The sequence below is a fragment of the Colletotrichum graminicola genome (assembly GCF_000149035.1).
Source record: "Colletotrichum graminicola M1.001 genomic scaffold supercont1.49, whole genome shotgun sequence".
Classification (NCBI taxonomy): domain Eukaryota; kingdom Fungi; phylum Ascomycota; class Sordariomycetes; order Glomerellales; family Glomerellaceae; genus Colletotrichum; species Colletotrichum graminicola.
In genome coordinates this window covers 120,700-141,791 of record NW_007361053.1, presented here as the reverse complement: position 1 = coordinate 141,791, position 21,092 = coordinate 120,700, and the positions used below count along the sequence as shown (strand labels likewise).

The window sequence follows — 21,092 nt, the reverse complement described above, 5'->3', positions numbered from 1 at the left end:
TGAACGGGCTAAGCCCCGGTAGTGGGCATAACGTCAACATCAGGTCGAAATGTGACGATAATGCAGATTCGCTCACTGACTCACGTAAATCAACTCTCATCAGTTTGTTGAAACCCACGATAGCTTCTGTCTTGTGCTCTCCCAGGGTCGCACCTCGGCCTGATCTCTGAAACTACAGCGAGTCCAGGATCGCAACCAATCTATTTAGAGCAATTGCCAAACTAGGTAGTGACGTCCACGTAGCGTTTTCCGAGCTTTCATGTGAAGTCTCTGCAGCACACTGGTTCATAATGGCTTTCGAGCGTTACACCCAGAATGGGCTGAAGGACTGCCTTCGACTGCACATCTGAGGCAGAGACATTTACCCTAGCTGGAGAGCTACCTGAAGGGCTCTCAGGGGTTTGACTGTGTGCCTAAGATCTCAATTCTTAGTTCTGATGCTGCGAATGTGAAAGTAGCAACCTAGATCCGTGGAGAGATAATCCTGGAGAAGACGACAACAATATAACCCTAACCCTAACCCCAACACTCTATTGCCGCGAGATATCGTCCTAACTGAGAAAGCCTCGGTAAGGCCTTCGGTGCATCTCGGTGTGTCTCGGTATAGTTGTCCGAGCGACTACCGGTTGAACGTTTAACCCCGGGAACACGCCTAAGCTCCGTGGGTGTTTGCCGAACCCAATTGCCATCCGTAGCGGGTCTCCCCCACCTTTGCCGTCTGGGATCAAGCTGGGGAATTGAGGGTGAGACGAAGGGGATGAGCCATTCTCCCCCAAACTCTCGACTGGTACATCATTTAAGCTCCCCCCCCCCCCCCCCCCCCCCCGACCTCGGCGACGTTGCTCGTTTATACTCGACTCTTTCTCAACCTACCTTTGGATGCTTTGGTCTGAGCGTTGTTTCCTTTCTCTATTGACAATAAGCCCAGACTTCCCTAAAGCCTAACTGCCGCCATCATGTCTGTCCCCAAAGGGCTCTCGTCCGTGCTGAAGAAAGCACCCTCGGATGTGGTGATCCTGTCGTCGCTGCGAACAGCCGTTTGTCGATCAAATCGGGGTCAGCTGAAAGATGCGTACCCCGAAGAACTGCTATCGACCGTTCTCAAGGCCACACTCGACGCCAACCCCAGCCTCGACCCCGCCAAGATCGAAGATGTCGCCGTCGGCGTTGTGCTCTCGGAGCTCGGCGGCTCCAAGGCCGCGCGCATGGCCATGAACCACGTCGGCTACCCCAACGAGACCTCTTTGTACACCGTCAACCGCGCCTGCTCGTCATCGCTGCAGTCGATCGCGCTCATCGCGTCGCAGATCCGGTCCGAGACGATATCGGTGGGCATTGGCGCCGGAATGGAAAGCATGACTCGGAACTACGGCAGCCGCGCGATCCCCGTGGACGTGTGGCCCGCACTGAAGGAGTCGCCGGTCAAGGACGCGAGGGACTGCATTATGCCGATGGGCATCACCTCCGAGAACGTGGCGGAGCGCTACGGCGTCTCCAGGGCAGACCAGGATGCGTTTGCCCTGCGCAGCCACCAGAACGCCGCGAAGGCGAGGGAGAACGGCTACTTCGCCCAGGAGATCGTTCCCGTCACAACGAGATACCAAGAGGTTGACAAGCAGGGCAACAAGGTCGGTGAGGAACAGACCATCACCGTCACCCAGGACGACGGCATCCGCGCCAACATTGGCATCGAGGCTCTGCAGAAGCTGAAGCCGGCGTTCAAGCCGGACGGCGCCAGCACCGCAGGCAACTCGTCGCAAGTATCCGACGGCGCCGCCGCCACACTGCTCATGCGCAGGAGCACCGCCACAGAGCTGGGCCTCACCGACAGCATCATCGGCAAGTTCATCGGGGCCACGACGGTGGGATGTGCGCCGGATGAGATGGGCATCGGCCCTGCTCTTGCCATCCCGAAGCTCCTCGGTCAGTTCGGCCTGGAGAATAAGGATGTGAACCGCTGGGAGATCAACGAGGCCTTCGCCAGCCAAGCAATCTACTGCTTGAGGACGCTGGGTCTGGAGCAGGCCTACGAGGACGGCAAAGTGAACCCTGATGGTGGTGCCATTGCCTTGGGACACCCTCTCGGTGCAACTGGTGCCCGCATGACGAGCACTCTATTGCACGGCCTGGGCAGATCTGGTGGTGAGGTTGGTGTTGTAAGCATGTGTGTCGGCACCGGCATGGGCATGGCAGGGCTGTTCGTGAGGGAGGCTTCCTGAGGTAGAGTAGTTAAGCAACACCCTGATATTTGCGCATACCCTTGACACTGTGACAACCACACTCGCCTTCGAGGTCATGTAGAATGTGGCTCTGTAACTGCCGGCCTTCTCTACCCTGCTCTTTACATCGCCTGCACCTTGTCTCGTATTGCTTAGTCAATTGGTCGAGACCGGGGAAACCAAGTACGTGGCGCAGCACCAAGAGCCGACATCATCTAGGCCGACAGGCTTACACTCACAGGCAACACGTCTTGCGCACCGAGAGCTTGACTATCGAGTCGCATGGGTCAATGGAGTTGTCTTCGAGCTCAAAAGACTCGTATGGAAGCTCTTGTCACTTGTAACGACCTCGGGTCTGCGACATGGAAGGGCTGCACCGGCCGCGCCAAGCCAAGTCCATCAATCAGTTGAATCCAGAACTGGAACAGCTTGCTTTGTCCGGAAACCGGTTGAAGAAATCCAACTAGCCGCAAACCAGGGGCCCGGATAGCATCATCATCAACGCTTCTTTATCGACAATTAACAAATGCCTACAGCCGTGTGGGTGCCGTTGCCATCTTTCGCGTCTTGCGTCCTGAAGATCAGCAGATTGGGCCAGAAAATTGATCGGATTCGTTTCCCTAGCCTATAAACAAGAGCTCGTCTACGGTGGCGGCGCAAAGTGCAACTCAAAAGCCTGCAAGGACATTAGGAATGCATCTGCTCATTTCAGCTATTGTTTCCCAGCAATGGCTGTATCATCTTCTTGTGTCTTTCCAAGCTTCTTTGGGAGCCTCTGGAGAATTCGAGTGTTTCATTGCGCTCTGTCAAGGTGCTGCTGGCCTCAGTGTGCTGTTAGACAAGCGGACCTCGATAAGATACAACAGGCTGCCAAAGACGAATAAAATGCCAAGAACCTGCCGTCCCAACTAAGGGCACTTGATGGAATATGAGCTTTTTTATCAGCGATGCTTCTTATACGCTGGGAGCTCCTATCCTTGTAGACCTTGGACTTCTACCTACCTCTTTCGTCGAGTGTTAAAGACTAAAGTAGCCCGGCTCGCCGGGCCCCACCGGCGGCACGCCCGGAGACGCCGAAGGTCAGCAGCGGCGCAAGTCCACAATCTCGAGCAACGTTTTCCTGGATTTCGGGCCACTCTATGTAGGTCCCGAGTCCTGGGCGCTGAGACCGGGGCATGCGAGGGGCAGTTTGTTGCGACCGGACGGTGGCAAGTGGCGACCGAGAGAGTTCGTCCCATCATATGGGGGGCTTAGCAGATGCTCTCGAAACACAATTGCCGGGGTACCGTGACCGACATGGACCTACCATGTAGGCAACGAGGAACAGACGTACATAGCTAGCACATACATCTACTCCGTACATCGTACTGCCGACGGAGGGCTTCTTACTTAGTCTGCAGTGTTAGCGGAACAAGGGGCCTACCAGTAGAGACTCGCTGAGCACAACAGTGCCACTAGTTTGACAAATCCCCCGCCTCGGGCCCGCGCAGCCGAATGCGAATGGCGACTGATGGCTCCGCGTCATTGGGGGCTTGTCCCTCCTTAGCCCAGCTCAGCTCACGGCCTGCGGCTTGCTGACCCCCCAGCCTGGATGACAGACAGGCTAACCGGATGCCCCGCGCAGTGACTGCGCCACGGTAAGATTGACGAAGAGGGCCAACTAGTTGAGGTGAGGAGACGCGGTGGATTGTGATAGCGGCGGCTGAAGGGGAAGATCCAATCCCCGTTGGGCGCACCACATGTATGCATGCCGCGCCCCTCCTTGGCAATTTCCGCAGTCCCCGTTTCTGATGGATCTTCCATGGCGTAGTGCGAGCGCATGTCTGTCATCCTTTTAAAGATCCAGCTCCTCTCCCTCCTTCTTGGCTGAGATCCGTTCCGCTTAGCACAGCAGCCTATACAGCGACGTATCATTAAGCAGACACACTCATATCGCGGTCCTACCCGATAGCTACTCCCACAGATCCAGCATGTCCGCAAACGATTACTACGGAGGTGGCGGCGGCAGCGGCTACGGACACAACCAGCAGCAGCAGCAGCAGCAGCAGCATGGCTACAACCAGGGCGGCGGCTACGCACCCCAGCAGCCCAGCTATGCACAGGTAGGCAGCATCCCGTCTCTTGTCTTCTTTCATAGGTCATCTAATGCCGACTTTCGTATCAAGGGTCAGCAGCAACAGCACGGCGGCTACCCCCCTCAGTCGCATTCCCCGTACCAGCAGGGAGGCGGCTACAACGCCCCCCCTCAGCAGCAGCACGGATACGGCGGACCTCAGCAACCGACCTACGCCCAGGGCGGCCAGCATCAGCAGGGTTACGGCCATGACGACAGAGGCAGCTCTCCCTACCCTCCTCAACAGCAGTACGACCAGCAAGGATATGCGCCCCCTCACGGCGGACAGCCACAATACGGCGGCGGACAGCCCCAGTACGGTGGCCAACCTCAATACGGTGCGCCCGGTGGCCCAGGCGGCCCCGGTCAGGACGAGCGCGGTCTCGGCGCTACGTTGATCGGTGGCGGGGCAGCCGGATGGGCGGCAAACAAGGCTGGCGGCGGTCTACTCGGCACACTCGGCGGTGCTATCGTAGGGGCCGTTGGTGCCAATATGCTGGAGAACAAGTTTGAAAAGTGAGTTTCCCTTCTCGCCACGAAAGACGTTCGGACACACACTGACGAAATTGCAGGAAGCATAAGAAGGACAAGAAGCACAAGAAGGACAAGCACCGCAAGCGCAGCGGGAGCTGCAGCTCGAGCTCAAGCAGCGACTAAGAGTCGGGTTCGATGGAATACCCAAGAGCGTACAACTTCACTCACGATGAAACCAAGCATCCTTTGGGGGGGTGAGGTGCCCGATTTGGATGATACCCTCCCTCCGATACAATCACTCGTCAGGCGCACCGGGAGAACGACGGCCAACGACTGCTTAAACGCTGTTTTATGAATTTTGGACAAATAATACATGTTAATTAATATCTTATCAATGACGTAGTGTGAATGACAAAATAAGAAAAACAACTGCAAACATGGCATGGCATGCCAGCCTCCCTGGCACGCGAAGTCACAAGCTGCCGCCTCAATTCTCCATGGTATCTCACATAAACACAACATGTACAGTAGCCCCCCGTTACTCCATCTGCTTCAGATCACTGGCGACCTCGAACGACGCGTCCGTCTTGGCGCGCACTTGCTCGACGTCGACGCCCGGCGCCACCTCGGTCAACGTCAGACCGCCGTTCTTGCGATCGACCTCGAACACGCACTACGGCCCGACGTCAGCAGGATTCATGTAAATGGCAGCAGGAGGGGAGGGGGGATAGGGGACCGCAACTTACCAGGTCGGTGATGATCGTACTCACGACACGGGCGCCGGTCAGGGGCAGACTGCAGTCCTGCACGATCTTGGAGGAGCCGTCCTTTGCGACGTGCTCGGTCGCGACGACGATCTTTGTATTGTCCGGGTTCGACACAAGGTCCATGGCGCCGCCCATGCCCTTGAACACCTTCCCGGGGATCATGTAGTTGGCCAGGTCGCCCGTGGCGCTGACCTGCAGCGCGCCGAGGATCGAGACGTCGACGTGGCCGCCACGAATCATGCCGAAGGACTCGGTGCTGTCGAACGTCGAGGCGCCGGGGACGAGCGTCACCGTCTCCTTGCCGGCGTTGACGATGTCACTGCGGTGGCAGGCTATTTAGTTTCCTGGCGATCCAATGCTGGGGGAGGGAGGGTGGATGGGTATGAATGAAAGTGCACACTCACGCGTCGACTTCGTCCTTTGTCGGGTAAGGGCCCATGCCCAAGATGCCGTTCTCAGACTGGATCCAGACGTTACGCCCGGCGGGCAAGAAAGAAGGGGCCAGAGTCGGGATTCCTGTGACCGTCAGCACACTTTTCCCTACTTTCCACAGCTCGGTTCGGCTTGAGATACTCACCAACACCGAGGTTGACGTAGAAACCCTCGTGCAGCTCCTTGGCCGCGCGTCTCGCGATGCGGTCGCGGCGCTCCTGCGCGCTGTTCTGCGGTTTCGACGGGCCCGCGCCATCGGCGCCGTCGGGCCTCGTCTTGAGTATCTCAATGTTCTTCTCAGCGGTGGAGGGCACGATGCGGTCGACGAAGATGCCGGGCAGGTCGACGTTGTCGGGGTCAATGGCGCCGGCCTCGACCAGGTTCTCCGCCTCGACGATGGTGACGGCGGCGGCCTTGGCCATGATGGGGCCGAACGCCTTGGTGGTGTATCTGTATTGGGATCAAGTCGAGTTAGCGCAGTTCCACGGCCCGTCCCGGGGCAGCCCTCGACATTGGACATCGGACGCACCTGAATACACAGTTGCCAGCGGTGTCGACCTTCCATGCTCTCAGGATGGCAACGTCTCCAGTCAACGCCGTCTCCATGAGGTAGGTCTTGCCATTGAACTCTCTCGACTCTCTCTTGCGGCCGCGCTCCTTCACGGCGCCGGAAGGGTCCAGTCGAATAGGAATGTCACCGCTCTGTACTAACGAGTCTGCGGCAGTCAGCGCGGCCCAGATCCCGGTCCCGATCGTATGTCACCTACGAGCTCCAGTGGGGGTGAAGAAGGCAGGGATTCCAGCGCCTCCGGCGCGGATCCTCTCGGCAAGCGTTCCCTGCGGGCACAGCTCGATGCCGATCTGTCCCGTCAGATACTGTTTCTCGAGGGCCTTGTTGTTACCAAGAAACGAGATAATCAGGCGGTTCACTTGGCCAGCCTTGGTGAGGATAGCCAGACCGCCCTTGCCTTCTTGGCCGGCGTTGTTCGACACTGCGGTCAGGGAGTGCAGGTTCTCGGGGCCTCTGCGGTTGAGCGCGCCGATGAGGGTGTCTGTGGGCGAACATGTCAGTGAATTCCGGCGCCCGTTAATGGCGACTATTCCAAGGTTTCGCAATGGTTACCTGCAACGCCGCACAGCCCGAAGCCGGAGCTTAGGATGGTCGATCCGCTCTTGATGTCTGCTACGGCTTCGTCCGCGGAGGCGTACAGCTTCGAGCCGCCCCTCTTGGTCGCCGGCGCCTTCTGGGACCTGCAGACCGGCGTTGTGGTGATGCCGCGGCATATTGCGACGCCCAGGGCCTTTGCGCGGGGGAACCGTTGCGGTTGTGCGCAGACCGCAGGCGAAGCTGTGAAGGACGCGCGGATGAGCACCCGCGGGCGAAACTGGCGAGCAATTGAAGACATATTGAACTGCGTGGTAGTTGTCTAAAGCTGTAGAGAACCACAACGAGGACCCCAGGCTGTTCCGACAAAGATTACAGGAACAAGATACGGTGAATAAAGAAACAGAAAAGAGAGAGTTCCGACTGCCAGTAGCACCACCTTGAGACAGACCTCGGTTTAGGTGGGCGCGACACATCTTTTTCAACGGGGAGCCGTCGGGGGTTCTTTTGCGCACCGACGACACAATGACTGCAAACCAGCATCAACATCAACCAAGCAAGCAAGGGTCCTCTCGGCCAGAAGACGCCACTACCTACCAGGGGCTTGCTCTGACGTCTTCCGATCTAAGGGACCACCAGGGCGTGTTCATACCAAGCGGCCCTCGGTGCACAGAAGTAGACTCCGGGCCCGCCCCTAGCGTCGCGGGGTATTGCTCAGTGACAACCGGCCGGCGCCCATTGGGTGTGGACGGATAGCGGCATGTTTTAATGGGAGATCTGGGGAATTGGAGAGATGACCTGCGGGGTATGGACTGTTGATGCGACCCTGGCAGATTTGAAGTCCGGGGAAGACGGGGGCTTCAAAACGGCAGAGGAGCCCCAGGTCTTGACATTGCTTGGCTCACCTTGGCCAAGGTCTTCTTGTCTTGTCTCTTACCGTCGGCGTCCATCAATCTGGCAGAGTAGATAGAGTGTCCGTACAGTTCGAGCCAAGCAGCCATCCCACCCGCCATGACCACCAAAGACTTCGACATGGACCCCAAGGTCGAGCACGACGAGAACGAGTTGGGCGGTGACGTTGAGCGTCAACGCGTCCTCACCAAGACGCTGCTCTTCAAGGTCGACACCAGGTAGGTCTCTACGAATCCATTGGTGATGAACATTACATCAGATAGGACAAGACGCTAACATGAGCTGGATGATGGATAGGGTGCTGCCGCTACTCGCCCTCCTCTTCCTCTGTTCTTTCCTCGACCGAACCAACGTCGGCAATGCAAAGATCATTGGCATGGAGAATGATCTTGGCATCTCCAACAGCCAATACAACCAGGGCTTGGCCATCTTCTATGTAACATACATCGCCAGGTACGATATCACTTTCGACTGATCTCCAGCCCACCCAGATACCCCCTCATCATCCCATGTCTCGACCCCACACGCGTGCTGTTCGCTATTAATGCAAATGCCCAGCGAACTGCCAAGCAACCTCGTCCTGAAGAAAGTCTCGCCCAGGATTTGGCTTCCGTTCCTGACCTGCGCGTGGGGAATCGTCACCATGTGCCTCGGGTTTGTCCGCAGCTACGGCAGCTTCGTCGCCGTTCGTGCGATCCTGGGCATGACCGAGGGCGGACTACTGCCCGGCATGGTGCTGTACCTCTCCGGGCTCTACACCCGCGGAGAGCTGGCCCTCCGCATCGGCATCTTTTACACGGCCGCGTCCCTTTCCGGCGCCTTTGGGGGCCTTCTTGCGAGGGGCTTATCTGCCATCGGCCCAGCCGGCGGCCTCGAGGGATGGAGATGGGTGTTTATCATAGAGGGACTTATCGTGAGTCCCTGCATCTCGTCCATACTGTTGGCAAAACGGCTCTGACACGTCAAACTAGACCGTCGCTTGCGGAATGATTGCCGCTATCGGTCTGCCCAACAACTTGGTCACCGCCGATATTTTGACCCCAGAAGAGCGCGAGTGGGCTGTACTCAGGCTCCGGACCAATGTCGATGGTCGATTCAAGTACGTGCAATGCAAGCATCCGATGGGCCCGCCACGCAAGACCTGGACGCAAGAGGCTGACAACACTTCCCAGTTCCGCCAACGAAAGGGAGGAGAAGTTCCGTTGGTCTGAAGTTGGCCGTGGCGTTTTCAACGTCCAAGTATGGCTGAGCGCGACCGCCTACTTTGCCATCCTATCTGGCCTGTACTCCTTCGGTCTCTTTGTAAGTCTTCACCGCGCTGGGCGGATGATCTTCTTTTATTTTTTATTTTTACCTAACAGTGTCGCCTTAAAAGCTCCCAACCATCATCAACGACTTGCACATTGCGGCCAATACCAACGAGGTTCAGTTGTGGTCCGTCATCCCGTACGCCGTCGCAACTCCTTTCACAGGTAAGTACTCTACCGCCAAGATGCCTTGAAGGAGTGAAAGAGCCTATTCTAACATGGTCGATCAGTCCTCGTGGCCTTCTTGTCGGATCGCCTTCGCCTGCGCGGCGTCCTCATGCTCTGCGTCCTTCCCATCTCGATTGCTGGCTACGCGGCCATCGCCAATATCACGTCGCCGCAGGCGAGATTCGCCATGACCTGCTTGATGGCCATCGGAATGTACAGCGCTGTTCCCTGCGTCTTGGTTTGGAACTCCAACAACTCAGCCGGCCACTACAAACGCGCCACGACGTCAGCGTTGCAGCTCGCCATTGCCAACTGCGGAGGATTTGTCGCTAGTAAGCCGAGGGTCCCATCCTAAGTGGAAGTCATACTGAACGGTGTCGCAGCTTTCATCTATCCCAACTCCGAAGGCCCGTTCTATCACAAGGGCCACACCGTTATCTTGGGGTTGTTGTGTTATGCGTGGGTAGCGTAAGTCGACCCTCACTGATGATGCTCTTACTCCCCACACAACTTACTGACATAATACATTGGTGGCGATAGCACTCTCTTGAACGTCCTCTGGTGCAACAAGATCAACCGCGACAAGGCGACAGGGAAGTACGATGAGCATCTGGGCTCTGGCGATGACCGGGAACCCAGTTTCAAGATGGTTCTGTAGGCACATAACCGGATATTTTTATGACAACGGCGCATCGAGAAAATCTTTGGGATGAATGTGTTTATATATAATGGGCATCTATCCTTACGAGGGACGACAGGGTTGCCTCTTCTATCTTGTTGTGCCTTTGCCGGAGATTTTTTATTTTAGGGCCGCGGAATAGACGGTTTCCTCTGTCCCTCCTTTGAGTTTTACTTTTCAGCGGCAGTAGAAGATCCGAGTGTGGATGGCATATTAAGTCTGTCATCACTACTCTTCCACGCCAAGGAGCACTGGAAATGAAAAAAGCACTCCATTTATTGCATCTCCGCACGACAACAGGCTTTGATTGCTCCGGTTCTGAGCCTCGGTATTTTACATCCCGTTCGTAAATCAACACAAGTCCCTCGTTGCTCTACAACTTGGACTCACGCGCAGGCGCAAAGTTGGACCTCGCCGCCCCGCCAATCGCCTCCGTGATGGTATCAACCGAGTTCAGAATCCACTCGCTGCCCTCGTCGCTCGCCAGCCAGTTTGCGCCCTGGATGTCATCCTGGTTGTCCGCCTTGAACGTGCCGTCTTCCAGTCCCTTCCTCAGTCCGAAGACGTGCGACAGCACCTGCGGGCCGACGCCCGATTGTGCCCTCAAACATGAGATGGCGACGACGGACGTCAGGAGTCTCCCTACGCTCGCCAGGCCGCCGCGCTCCTTGGGATCCGACAACAGCCCCGCGTAGTGGCTGTTCAGGATGTGCACCGGCAAGTCGGGGTGCGACTGCGCCAGTTTCTCGTACAACTTGACCTCGAAAGGCGCGTAGATGGAGTCCCAGAGTGCCTGGCCACGGGCAGTAATGTCGCCAATGTTCTGCGCATTGGGCGTGCGCGTCGGCTTCGTCTCCAGCTGCGCCGTCACATCTTTGGGGAGGCTCGCGTAGAATGCGTTCAGGCAGTTGATGGTGCGTGGGATGCCGTTGAAGCTGATGCACTTGAGGCCAATCTCGCGGACGAACTCGGCCGTCTCGCGCTTGTCCGGACGACCGGAAGACGACGCGACGTTATAGAGACACTCGAGGGATTCGGGAGAGTTCATAGTGAATGTAGCTGCGGCCTGCGGCGCGGAGCGTTAGTTGCGGTTGCGAGACGTCGCAGTCCCGACTCAATGCGAATCGACCGGGCACTTGAGCCCGGTAGCAAGCTGGGCGCAATGGGTTTCTTACCGATATCGCCAGCCATGGCTTTGTGCCAACGTTTTTTGAGGCCGCATCGCGCGCAACTGTCTGGTAAACTTCCCGCATGTGCGACGGCGCTGGGGTCTGGCCAGGGCGCGCAAAGGGCGCGTTAATGAGGGCCTTCAGTGACGGTGAGAGCCTCGACATGTTGTCCTCTGATTCGCGATTTCTGCTGAACTTTTTCTGCTTCAATTGCCTCTGTGAGGGTGCGTCATCCATCAGCACGACACCCGGGGCAGCGCGGGTGGGATACGGAAGTGGTTTTGTCTCCCCAGCCGAGAGGAGTCGGAGGGATTCCGCGGTTCGGGACACAGAAGAAGACACCCCGTACGAGGGTCTCGGACTCCAAAAGAAGTGCCGAGATGGCGACTCACATGTGACATCATCGTGGGGAACCCTGGCTCGATTGTTCAACATGGAGCCGACATGCCCGAGTACGGCCCGGCGCTTCATTTGGAGTCCGAGAGGTATAGCAGGGGTCCGGCTCAGGAACGGCGCTTGTCACCGGCTTGGAACTTGGGAAATGGAAATGGGCGGGCAGGGGGAGGGGCATGTTGAAGTCAATGCCGTATTACTTATCAAAACCGCATGTCCGAGAGGTCGGAATCCTTGAAACTGATTCTGAGGCCACATTTTGGACCTCTGCTGCATATTCCCGTACTCACGATGGCCAACGGCAACAAGCAAAAGGAGCCTTTTTGGCTCGGGTTAGTAGTAGCGGCTGTCAAGCATGACACGTTCCTGGAGTATCAACTGACTTGTTGGCTACAGAGGTGCAGCGGCATCAATGGCCGTATGTTTTAGTAAGTACGGAAATCCCAAGTCTCGACCTTTTGGCCATGATGCTGACGGCCTAACCAAAGCGCATCCACTAGACCAGACAAAATAGTACGCATATTGTTGGTTCGAGAGTACAATAAGCGATGGCCCCTGACCACCACAGTCGGATGCAGGTTCTGAAATCACGAGAGTCCATGTTTCGCGCCATGTACCGATTCGCGGCACGGGACGGTATGCACCTCCCATGCTTTGCAATACGATTATCCGCTAATAGAAAGGGGGAAAAAAGGATCTTTCTCGCTTTGGTCGGGACTCTCAGCATCAATATTTCGACAGACTACCTACTCCACAGCACGGTTCGGTCTCAACAACTACTTTGCACAACGGGTGAAACAATGGACTGGTAAAGAAAAGTTGACGACAGCGATGACGATATCATGTGCTGGGTTGTCCGGAGGTATGGCAGGGCTAGTGGGAAATCCTGCCGAGGTGAGCAACGCAACAGCCAGACAAGTCCTCCCACTGCCAGGGATGAGCTGACTGAGCCGAGGTTGTCCTCGTACGAATGTGCGCCGACGGAGCGAAGAACGTCGGCGAGCGGTTTGCATACTCCAATGCCATTGAAGGCCTCTATAGGATAGGAAGGGAAGAAGGGCTGGGCGCATTCACCAGAGGCATCTCTGCCAACGTTGTTCGCAGCGTGCTCATGAGTAAGTCAACGAAGCTCGGAAAAGACTGACTCGTTGGAATTGGAGCTAACTGAGAATGAAAGATGTGGGACAAATCGCTACGTAAGCGTGCCAAAGGAACGGACGACCACCGAGGAGTCGTGTGGTCTGGCGGACAAGCAAGCTAAAGCACGAAAACAGATACTCGACGGCAAAGCAGATGCTCTTGAAAAACACTGAAATGAAGGACGATATCAAAACGCACGCCGTTGCCTCTCTCTTCGCGGGAACCGCGGCGACGACGATATGCGCGCCGGCCGACGTTCTCAAGAGCAGGATCCAGAGTGCCGCCGCGGGAGGTCCAGGGGCGAACGTGAGTGTTGACGTGAAACCCCTGTCCATACATTCGGCTACTGATAACGCCTGTAGTCTCTACTTCGTATCGTGCAAAGCGGTCTCCGTGAAGAGGGTGCGATATTCCTCATGAAGGGATGGACTCCGGCGTGGCTAAGACTGACGTAAGTTGTACAGAATGGTAAAAGTGACGATGTTGCTAACGCTCGTGTGCTGCAGGCCAAACACCGTCCTGACGTTTGTATTCATGGAGCAGCTGCGGCAGCTGACTCAGTGGCAGTTCGCTGCCCCGGTTGAGGTTGAGACAATCAAGGCCTGATGTGCCCAAGCCTCTGAAGACGGCACATGTTAACCTTCAAAACCCAAAATCTGTTAGGTTGGGCCAGCTCGGCCAGTCAAAGTGGTTCATGTCGTCCCAGGACAAGCCTGAAAAGGCGGGATCGAACTCGTTGCCGGGCTGGTTGAGGACCTCGGCAATCTGATCGTCGGACATGCTAGAGAGTTGTAGAGTCCCGGGCCACATCTGCGACTCCACGTAAGGGGGCTGTGACATCGGGGGTCCCATCGATTTGATGGGAGGGGATGCCGCAGCGGTCGAGGACGGCGTTCCGAGCTGGCCGCTGCGCGGGGCGGCCGGGCCAGGATGCGTATTGGCTTGAGACTGGCCATCCCCAGTGGTGGCCGCCTTTTTCACGATATGTCTTAGGTATTTTCCATATAGTGTTGACAGACCATTTCTGTGCTTCGTAGCCGACCCAATACGCTCCAAGACACCAGCCGTCTCTTCAATGAGGTTCCGAATGCTGGGTGCCAACATCGAGCTTCCTGTAGCATAAGCGCTCAGTGTCAACGCGAAGCAAGCTGCGAATGAAACCATGATAGTGGTGTTGTTCGGGATCGACTGGAGTTGCGATTCCCCTTGTATGGCTGCTCGCATGACGGTCACGGCAGAGGAGAGTCCGGCCGTGCGGAAGAACTGTCGCACCTCCATCGGCGCTGTCGGGTGGTTGATGACGGCGCCGTAAGTTGAAAGACGGGTGTGCGTGACGAGGATCTCAACGTAGGGAGGGAGGCGACATTGAGGCCCTGTGCCAATCGATAACCCCCACTCAGTTTGCCATGAGTCAAAGAACCTAACAATTGCACTCTCTATGGACTGGGCAATGAGTCCGCCATCTGTAGATATTCCTTGCGACCCGTCGCAGAGCGCGCGAACCGTGTTGAGGAGGCCGTCCAAGTCCCTGCGAAGGACGGCCATCGAGATGAGGTGACCGTCCATGGGGTCTGCAATGCTGGACCTATGCCACCGGTCGCAGTCTTTGATGATCCGAGTGACTGGGACAGTGTAGGGTCGACCGCGGGCCAGTGACATGCCTCGCTCGAGGACGAAGAGGGCAATCCAGCAGCGCTCACGACGTCGGAGGAGACGCTGGCCGAGGTAAGAGGTGGGCTCGATCTGGCCGAAGCCGTCCATTGCGAGCGCGGTGCGAGGGTCAAGACAGTCTCCGCGCGCTAGGGTAGCCTGAGATCCGGAGCCAAGGAAATCCATGGGAATCAGGAGCTTGTGCAGAGACAGGTCAATGGCGATTGTGGCAGCCATGTTCACGTACCAGCACGTCTCATCGTCGGTGCTATGCTGACCAGGGAACATCCACGGGACGTTGACCATGAAGGCAAGAACAATCTCGACGGACTTGTGCCGCTCGGCGATGACCCTATGAGCTAGGGTCTTGCAGTGGTTGGACAATCTCTTGGACAACGCGTCTGCGGACGGGATGAAGAGGGCTGACGCGGCCATGATCGAGGTGCACAAGAAGGCAGATCGCGATCGGGTGAAGGATGGGGTATAAATCTTTGGGTCTAGACCCCAGCGGGTGTGAGCAAGATTGCCATGGAAGCTGCGAGGTGAGTTAAACGATACACTCGTTTGATGTCTGGCCGCATGTGCGGTGTAGGTGTGTGTCACTCACAAAGCGAAGAGAGATTCGGCCTCTTCTTCTGTCACGAGACCCATGACGATGGGGTCGATGTCGTCGCCAACGTCGAAGTTGAGACGAACAGCGGTGAAGAAGGACTGCATCTCGGGGTCCTCGTCGGCCTGCTCGGCGTGCTGGTTCTTGCGGCCGGGGCCGGGACCCGGCAGCTTCGGCGAGAGGCCGCTGATGGGCTTGGGCGAGAGCCGCAGGTTTGAGGCGCGCGCCAGCAGCTGCAGCGGGTTCTCGGCATCGTCGATGGCCAAGTTCTCCTCATTGTGATGATGCAGACTCATGTAGGTGTTGCTGTCTGGGGTGTTGTTCAATTCATCATCATCGTCTGATGAGATGTCGGGTTGGTCGGGGCTATCGAAATGCGACGAACCCCGCCTCAAGTGTGAGGAGGCGGTAGTTGACCGAGCAGCTCGAGAGCCCTCCAGGAGTGCCTGGAGATTGCCGATGGCCTTGTCATCTTCAGAGTTTTGCTCGCCGGTTCTTGCTCTCTTGATGGCCTGCTCTATCTGATATAAAGCTTTGTCTAGACCCTTTCGCTTGCTATTGCGCGTAACCAATGATCAATACGATTCTCTACGGTTTGGGGGGGTTGTGCTTCGATGCCTACGCGGTTGAGGGTGCCAGCAGCACCAACAGACCGGTTAGAGAATGCGGGGGTTGGGTCGCCGTACTTTTTGATGCCTTTCTGCCTTCCAGCATGGAATGTAGGCCGAATGCACTCAGAATCGAGCTGAATGCACCTCTTGCATTTGTTCTCATGCGGAGAATAGTCGCACTTGATCTTACTTCGGCGGCAGACCAGACAGGCGGCCTGCTTTGGACGTAGTGATTGAGAATCCTCCATCCAGGTGAGGGGACGGTCAGAGGAGCCAGGTGCACTATGGCGATCTCGGTGAAGGGCCCAAGCAAGCGGCAAGCGGAATGTTCAGAGCACGCGTTTTGTTGTTCTCAAAGGTATCGAATGACACTTGGGTATGCCGAGATGAGAGCTTGTTTCAATATCAGGTATGGTCAGTTGACGATACAGACAAGCTACCCCTAGAGCAGACAGCTCTGCTGAAGATGGAAGTGCTAAAACATTGGGACCTTCGGTTGACGACATGTCGAATTACTTGAAGGGGCCCGGCGGTAATAGGGGGGAGGACTCGTGCTCTGTGACTCGCGTGAAGCCGGAATCCTTGGGGTAACGAATGAGGGCACGAATCAGCACTCACCTAAAGACCCGTCTACCGACAGAATAAGTTTAGTCATGTCAGGCTTTCTCTTGGCGGTTGCTGGACATTACATAAAGCTTTAGGTTCATCCATCTCACCGACGCATATTCGGAGACCATGTCAAATGATTCTCAGCAGCTTCTTTCCAGTGTCTTGTTTGCCGATGTGATAAAGAGTGCATGTAATCGCCTGGAAAACTAGACTACAGCATTCTGGCCGGATTTGCATCGATTCGAATGGCCCAAAACCAAGGCCCCTCAAAATGATCGATTAATAATGAGCGTCCAGTGGTGCATTCAGTATCATTACCAGTGTCTCAAAGGGCACAGGCTAATTATGACATCTCCAAACATTGGAATACACTGACGTCCTCTGTAGAGGGGTAATAACACCCGCATCATCTTGGGAGTGAGCGAGGCCTTCCCCGTGCACTCTGTCAAGAAGCAAGCTGAATCCTTGGCTCAACGCTTGAGTATCACGCGCCCGTGTATCCATTCCAGTAGTTCCCTTCTTCCAGCAATCACCCGCCTGCAATAATGCCAAGGCCAAAAGCAACGAGCCGCCGCGGAGCCAAGCTCCGCCACTCCGTGTCTGTGTCCATCTAGTCTTCTGTGACGGTCACGCCACCAAAAGAAGTGGCTGAGTTACTCAAGCATATCCGGTCTATTGCCACTCCTCCAGCCGCTGTCACTTCTTATCCCCACGATGCCTTTGTGCGAGCTTCCATTTGATATGGCATTTTCTCAAAGTGGTTTCCCAACATCAAGGACGGGCAGTTGACAATTCAAGGACTTGGTGAATCAGTTAGCCTATTTGAAGGGCATGTGGCCACTTAAGCGTTTATCAGAGCTCGAGATGATGAATCCGGTATGGAGATTGGCGGCTGCGTAGGATTCCCCGCTCGAGGCCCTTCAGCTTCTTGTGCAGATGATGCACAGATACCCAGCTCTCGCCGAATTGCTAAACGGCAGTCTGACCAAAGTCATATTCTATGTGGCGAAATTTTGGGAGAAAACACGTTTCAGAGGGACTCGATCCGAGCAACATCTTGCCAAGCTTATCAGACTCTCGCCAAAAGCCGACCTCTAGAGTTGCTCCAGACTGGATTATTCTTACGCGGCAATTACTCCTACACTGAATCCGGGTAAGGTGTGGCTGATATAGTTGATACAAGCTTGCAAGAGCGCAAGAGCGCAAGAAAAAGATCTCTTCAAGCCGTAATCAGGAAGATTGTACTTTTAGGCCATATCAGCGCTCATCATGTCAGTTGCATTGGTCTCTGGACATTTACGCAGAGAGTCACTTGTGGGCTAGACATTTTATCAAGCACCCCAGCACTGTGTACGAATTATAAACCTCTGGTGACTTCTGTACGGTAGAGGGATTCAAGTTGCTCAGCAACGATTCCCTTGACCATTTATGCCACCAACTAAGATTCGACGTCGCAGAGGGAATTCAACTAGCGAACAAGATCATGGTCTAGTTGCTAGAGACCGTCTCAACGGGTCTTAAAGAACCAAGTTTCGAGGAGGCCCGGAGATAGCGCCTGCTACTTCGACGATATGAAGTACTGGCTACCAAGCCCATGGGAAACGCACCATAGCAGAGTTACACTTGCTAGAGATTCTGCTCATCCTATGTTGCATTGGAAGTCTGGTCTTGATCACAAACTCAACATCCATCCCTCGTTGCACTATATCGCCATTTGCTCATGTGACATTCAGTCCGTGGACAAAGATTGCAACATGCCATTATCGATGGGCAGAAGTAAACTATTGGGCTCGTGCAATTAAGAGGCACTGACAAGACGACTAACCAGGAGGAGATCATGTCAGCTTACGGAGCTGATACGGTTGAGAGGGGCAGTAAAGCAGTTGCGCAATCTCTGAAGGAGGCGGAAAACTCATTGGATATCAATACTGTCGGCCAAACACTTTTGGCTACCTACTCGGGGGCATGGCAGACCCGTGTGAACAGGCAGTGACTTATGCGTCAGATGAAGATGTAGCCATCGAATCCTTTAGGCTAAGGTCCCAGTCTACTGTGATGGAAATATCCCACTGGCACGGCCCAGAAATCGAATTCGGCGACATGGTGTCTCAGTCTACTTTTTACTGGCCTGAATCCCATGTGGTGACAGGTCAATGACACGTTATTGGTAGACCGACGGCTCAACGTTCGCTAAACAGGGGATGTGCTGTTGTATGTGACGTGATCGAGTCGTCATCTTCAGCCATCTTTATCCCTGACGATCCCGGTTGGCCTCACACTCCAGTCGATGACGGGCTTTCTCGCCTAAATCGAGATAACTGATTCATAAGATGGCCAGCGCCCCGTACAGCGACAACCAACCTTATCATCGTTTCTCATCGAGCCATTGATCCTAGTACCCGACCTCCAGACTGCCAAGATGAGCTGCGATCAATCTCAAACGCAGTCCCATACGTTAGCATCGTCCCATATTGTCCATACGAACACTGAAAAGCTCAGTGAGGATCGATCAGTTTATGATCTAGGATGGAACGAGAAACTTGACCACGACGCTGAGCCCTGGATCCGTGGCACACATAATGAAGACATTTGGGTACTTGTGCGACGGCTCAATAAGGTTATTATATTTCCATTCATTTTTTAATGAAGCATTGAGTCTAAAAATCATTAGTCACTATACGAAGTGAGGAGCGCAGGAGAAATCCCTTATGGCGGCCTGGACCTCACTGTTGCGGAGGGTTTGGAGAACACTCCGAACAAACTTCGTAGTGAAATGGAAAGGCTCTACATGGGACTGGTAGGTATCCATGCTCTTTATACGTTGTTATATGGTCTTACTTGATCCTCTAGGTTCTTGGGCTTTTCTCCTTTGCAAAGACTATAGCACGGCTTCGCTCATGGCGCGAACCACGAAGGACAGGTGCATTCTGCATTGTGAGCCCTTCCCATCATCAAATCCTTTCCCTTCTTCCGACATAACATGACTTTAACGGCGCTAGGCTTATTTCATTGCATGGCTCCTGGATTACCTAAATTTGCTCTTCGTGGTTGCAGTCATTGCCTTGATTTTGTCACCCAGAGCTCGCACGATCCTCTTTCCGCCCGCACCACTCGCCATGGTCGACATTCGTGACGGTAGTATCGCGAAGCCTATGGGCGGCACACTCGGGTCAACAGACGCTGCAACTGGTGCTCCTCAGAACCTCAAGGGCGAGTCTGTTGAGAACGAAGCCAGCAATTTCATTACGAGTGTCTCAGCCATCGCCACTAACTTACTGACTGGCAAAGACCCGCATGGCGCCCCAAACGAATTTGATGGATCGAGCGAACAAGGTTTTAAACCTCAATTTGACGTAACAACCATGGCCGTTGTCAAGGACAAAGCCGAGGGGATGGATAGACCATCTCAAGATAAGACCAAGGCACCGATGGAGGAGAAAGTATGGGAGCAAATGACTCCATTACTGCACATGATTATACTGATCTCTGATTTCTGGGAACGCTTATCAAAGTTGGTTCATCATTCGTACTTGTTTGACCTGTACTGATATGTTTAGTATTCTGGTTCCTACACCTCCTTTCGACCAGCGACACCATCAAAGGCGATTAGCTGCTTACATTTTACCCTTGGCTGCTGCATCAATCTTTCTATCTCGGGACACAGTCATCAGATGCACGAGTTTGGCTTTTGGTGTTGCAATATTTGGCGATCCTCTACTTACCTGGTGCTACCACTATTCGAACACTCACCGGTGGACCGAGTCTATCCATATCAACAAGTATTCAGATTCCTCCATAAATTGACAATTAGAAAATCACTAACTTGTTTCCAGCACACTCTTCAAAGGAGTACCGACGAACAATCAGCTGGCCCTAACGCTTCTCCGGGTTGGTGAGGCAAACAGAGCTCCCATTCCCCCACCAGAACATATGAGGCATGCCCCTCCGGACAAACCTATAGACATTGACGATGATGTCATCTCTGCATCCATGGGTGATAAGCCTTTGGGTGCATCACAAGGCCAACTCGAGAATGTTGCTGAGCGGGACGCGGAAATGGCAGATCATGCTGGTGGTAAAGATACAGAAGTACAGCAAGTTGTCGGACACGGAAGCAAACGCGAAAAGATGTTTGGCCTCTTGAAAGGTGGTGCCAAGGAGGTGGCCAAAGCAACCAGCACTGTTGACAAAATAAGAGCCAAGGCCGGCTCCAAGAATGCAAAGACGCGTGTCGGTGCTTTGCCATCATCTAAGGATGAGGAGCAAACTATCGGACCTGTGGAATTCAGCGCCCGCTATGAAGGGGCAAAGGGCTTTGTCTATGTCAACGCGGCTGCTGGGTTTGTGATGTTCAATAAGAATTCCATCACCGAGGATAATCCCAACACAGTTTGGACTATCAATATCGACAGCATCACCCAACTCAGGAAGCACTCCGGCTATGGCATGAAGGCCAAACTCGCTTCAGGTTGGGCAGTGGATGGACAGATCTACGACAGTTTGAGGATTGTTGATCGAGAGGGAAACCATTTTGTTGTGACTGCTCTTCCCTACAGGGATGCACTATTCAACCGACTATGTGCCATTGGCAAGCACACAAAGTGGGAGGTTTGGTAGACGGGGTTCTGTAGTACATAAGGATGGTGTAAGAGAAGCAATGATCAACTCCCAATACTTCTAAGTTTGCTGTTCATTGAAATAATGATTGGCGTTCGAATTTGGTAATGAAGAACA

General features: G+C 54.9%; 8 protein-coding genes across 8 annotated transcripts; 5 read left to right on the top strand and 3 right to left on the bottom strand.

The window, feature by feature from the left end:
* Positions 1 to 956: 956 nt before the first annotated feature.
* Positions 957 to 2,219, top strand: GLRG_09489 (acetyl-CoA acetyltransferase; the record flags this gene model as incomplete). Its single annotated transcript, XM_008100174.1, has 1 exon — positions 957 to 2,219. The coding sequence occupies one exon, from the start codon at positions 957 to 959 to the stop codon at positions 2,217 to 2,219; it is 1,263 nt and encodes a 420-aa protein (XP_008098365.1).
* Positions 2,220 to 4,189: 1,970 nt separating this feature from the next.
* GLRG_09488 (nitrogen starvation-induced glutamine rich protein) lies at positions 4,190 to 4,989 on the top strand (the record flags this gene model as incomplete). The annotated part of the gene is made up of 2 exons (XM_008100173.1): positions 4,190 to 4,848; positions 4,905 to 4,989. 2 exons carry the CDS (start codon positions 4,190 to 4,192, stop codon positions 4,987 to 4,989), a joined length of 744 nt encoding a protein of 247 aa, XP_008098364.1.
* Positions 4,990 to 5,344: 355 nt separating this feature from the next.
* GLRG_09487 (coenzyme A transferase) lies at positions 5,345 to 7,411 on the bottom strand (the record flags this gene model as incomplete). Its single annotated transcript, XM_008100172.1, has 7 exons — positions 5,345 to 5,479; positions 5,553 to 5,892; positions 5,978 to 6,089; positions 6,151 to 6,455; positions 6,535 to 6,721; positions 6,773 to 7,057; positions 7,129 to 7,411. 7 exons carry the CDS (start codon positions 7,409 to 7,411, stop codon positions 5,345 to 5,347), a joined length of 1,647 nt encoding a protein of 548 aa, XP_008098363.1.
* Positions 7,412 to 8,121: 710 nt separating this feature from the next.
* Positions 8,122 to 10,155, top strand: GLRG_09486 (major facilitator superfamily transporter; the record flags this gene model as incomplete). Its single annotated transcript, XM_008100171.1, has 9 exons — positions 8,122 to 8,240; positions 8,320 to 8,475; positions 8,581 to 8,935; positions 8,994 to 9,121; positions 9,195 to 9,324; positions 9,398 to 9,494; positions 9,560 to 9,829; positions 9,881 to 9,965; positions 10,038 to 10,155. 9 exons carry the CDS (start codon positions 8,122 to 8,124, stop codon positions 10,153 to 10,155), a joined length of 1,458 nt encoding a protein of 485 aa, XP_008098362.1.
* Positions 10,156 to 10,549: 394 nt separating this feature from the next.
* Positions 10,550 to 11,510, bottom strand: GLRG_09485 (uncharacterized protein; the record flags this gene model as incomplete). Its single annotated transcript, XM_008100170.1, has 2 exons — positions 10,550 to 11,242; positions 11,352 to 11,510. 2 exons carry the CDS (start codon positions 11,508 to 11,510, stop codon positions 10,550 to 10,552), a joined length of 852 nt encoding a protein of 283 aa, XP_008098361.1.
* An 839-nt stretch (positions 11,511 to 12,349) lies between these two features.
* GLRG_09484 (uncharacterized protein) lies at positions 12,350 to 13,484 on the top strand (the record flags this gene model as incomplete). The annotated part of the gene is made up of 6 exons (XM_008100169.1): positions 12,350 to 12,374; positions 12,433 to 12,632; positions 12,694 to 12,857; positions 12,992 to 13,184; positions 13,241 to 13,329; positions 13,385 to 13,484. 6 exons carry the CDS (start codon positions 12,350 to 12,352, stop codon positions 13,482 to 13,484), a joined length of 771 nt encoding a protein of 256 aa, XP_008098360.1.
* A 36-nt stretch (positions 13,485 to 13,520) lies between these two features.
* On the bottom strand, positions 13,521 to 15,997 carry GLRG_09483 (uncharacterized protein; the record flags this gene model as incomplete). The annotated part of the gene is made up of 3 exons (XM_008100168.1): positions 13,521 to 15,063; positions 15,136 to 15,693; positions 15,792 to 15,997. The coding sequence occupies 3 exons, from the start codon at positions 15,995 to 15,997 to the stop codon at positions 13,521 to 13,523; spliced, it is 2,307 nt and encodes a 768-aa protein (XP_008098359.1).
* A 2,780-nt stretch (positions 15,998 to 18,777) lies between these two features.
* On the top strand, positions 18,778 to 20,975 carry GLRG_09482 (uncharacterized protein; the record flags this gene model as incomplete). The annotated part of the gene is made up of 6 exons (XM_008100167.1): positions 18,778 to 18,975; positions 19,030 to 19,155; positions 19,209 to 19,292; positions 19,358 to 19,869; positions 19,916 to 20,137; positions 20,192 to 20,975. 6 exons carry the CDS (start codon positions 18,778 to 18,780, stop codon positions 20,973 to 20,975), a joined length of 1,926 nt encoding a protein of 641 aa, XP_008098358.1.
* Positions 20,976 to 21,092: the final 117 nt, after the last annotated feature.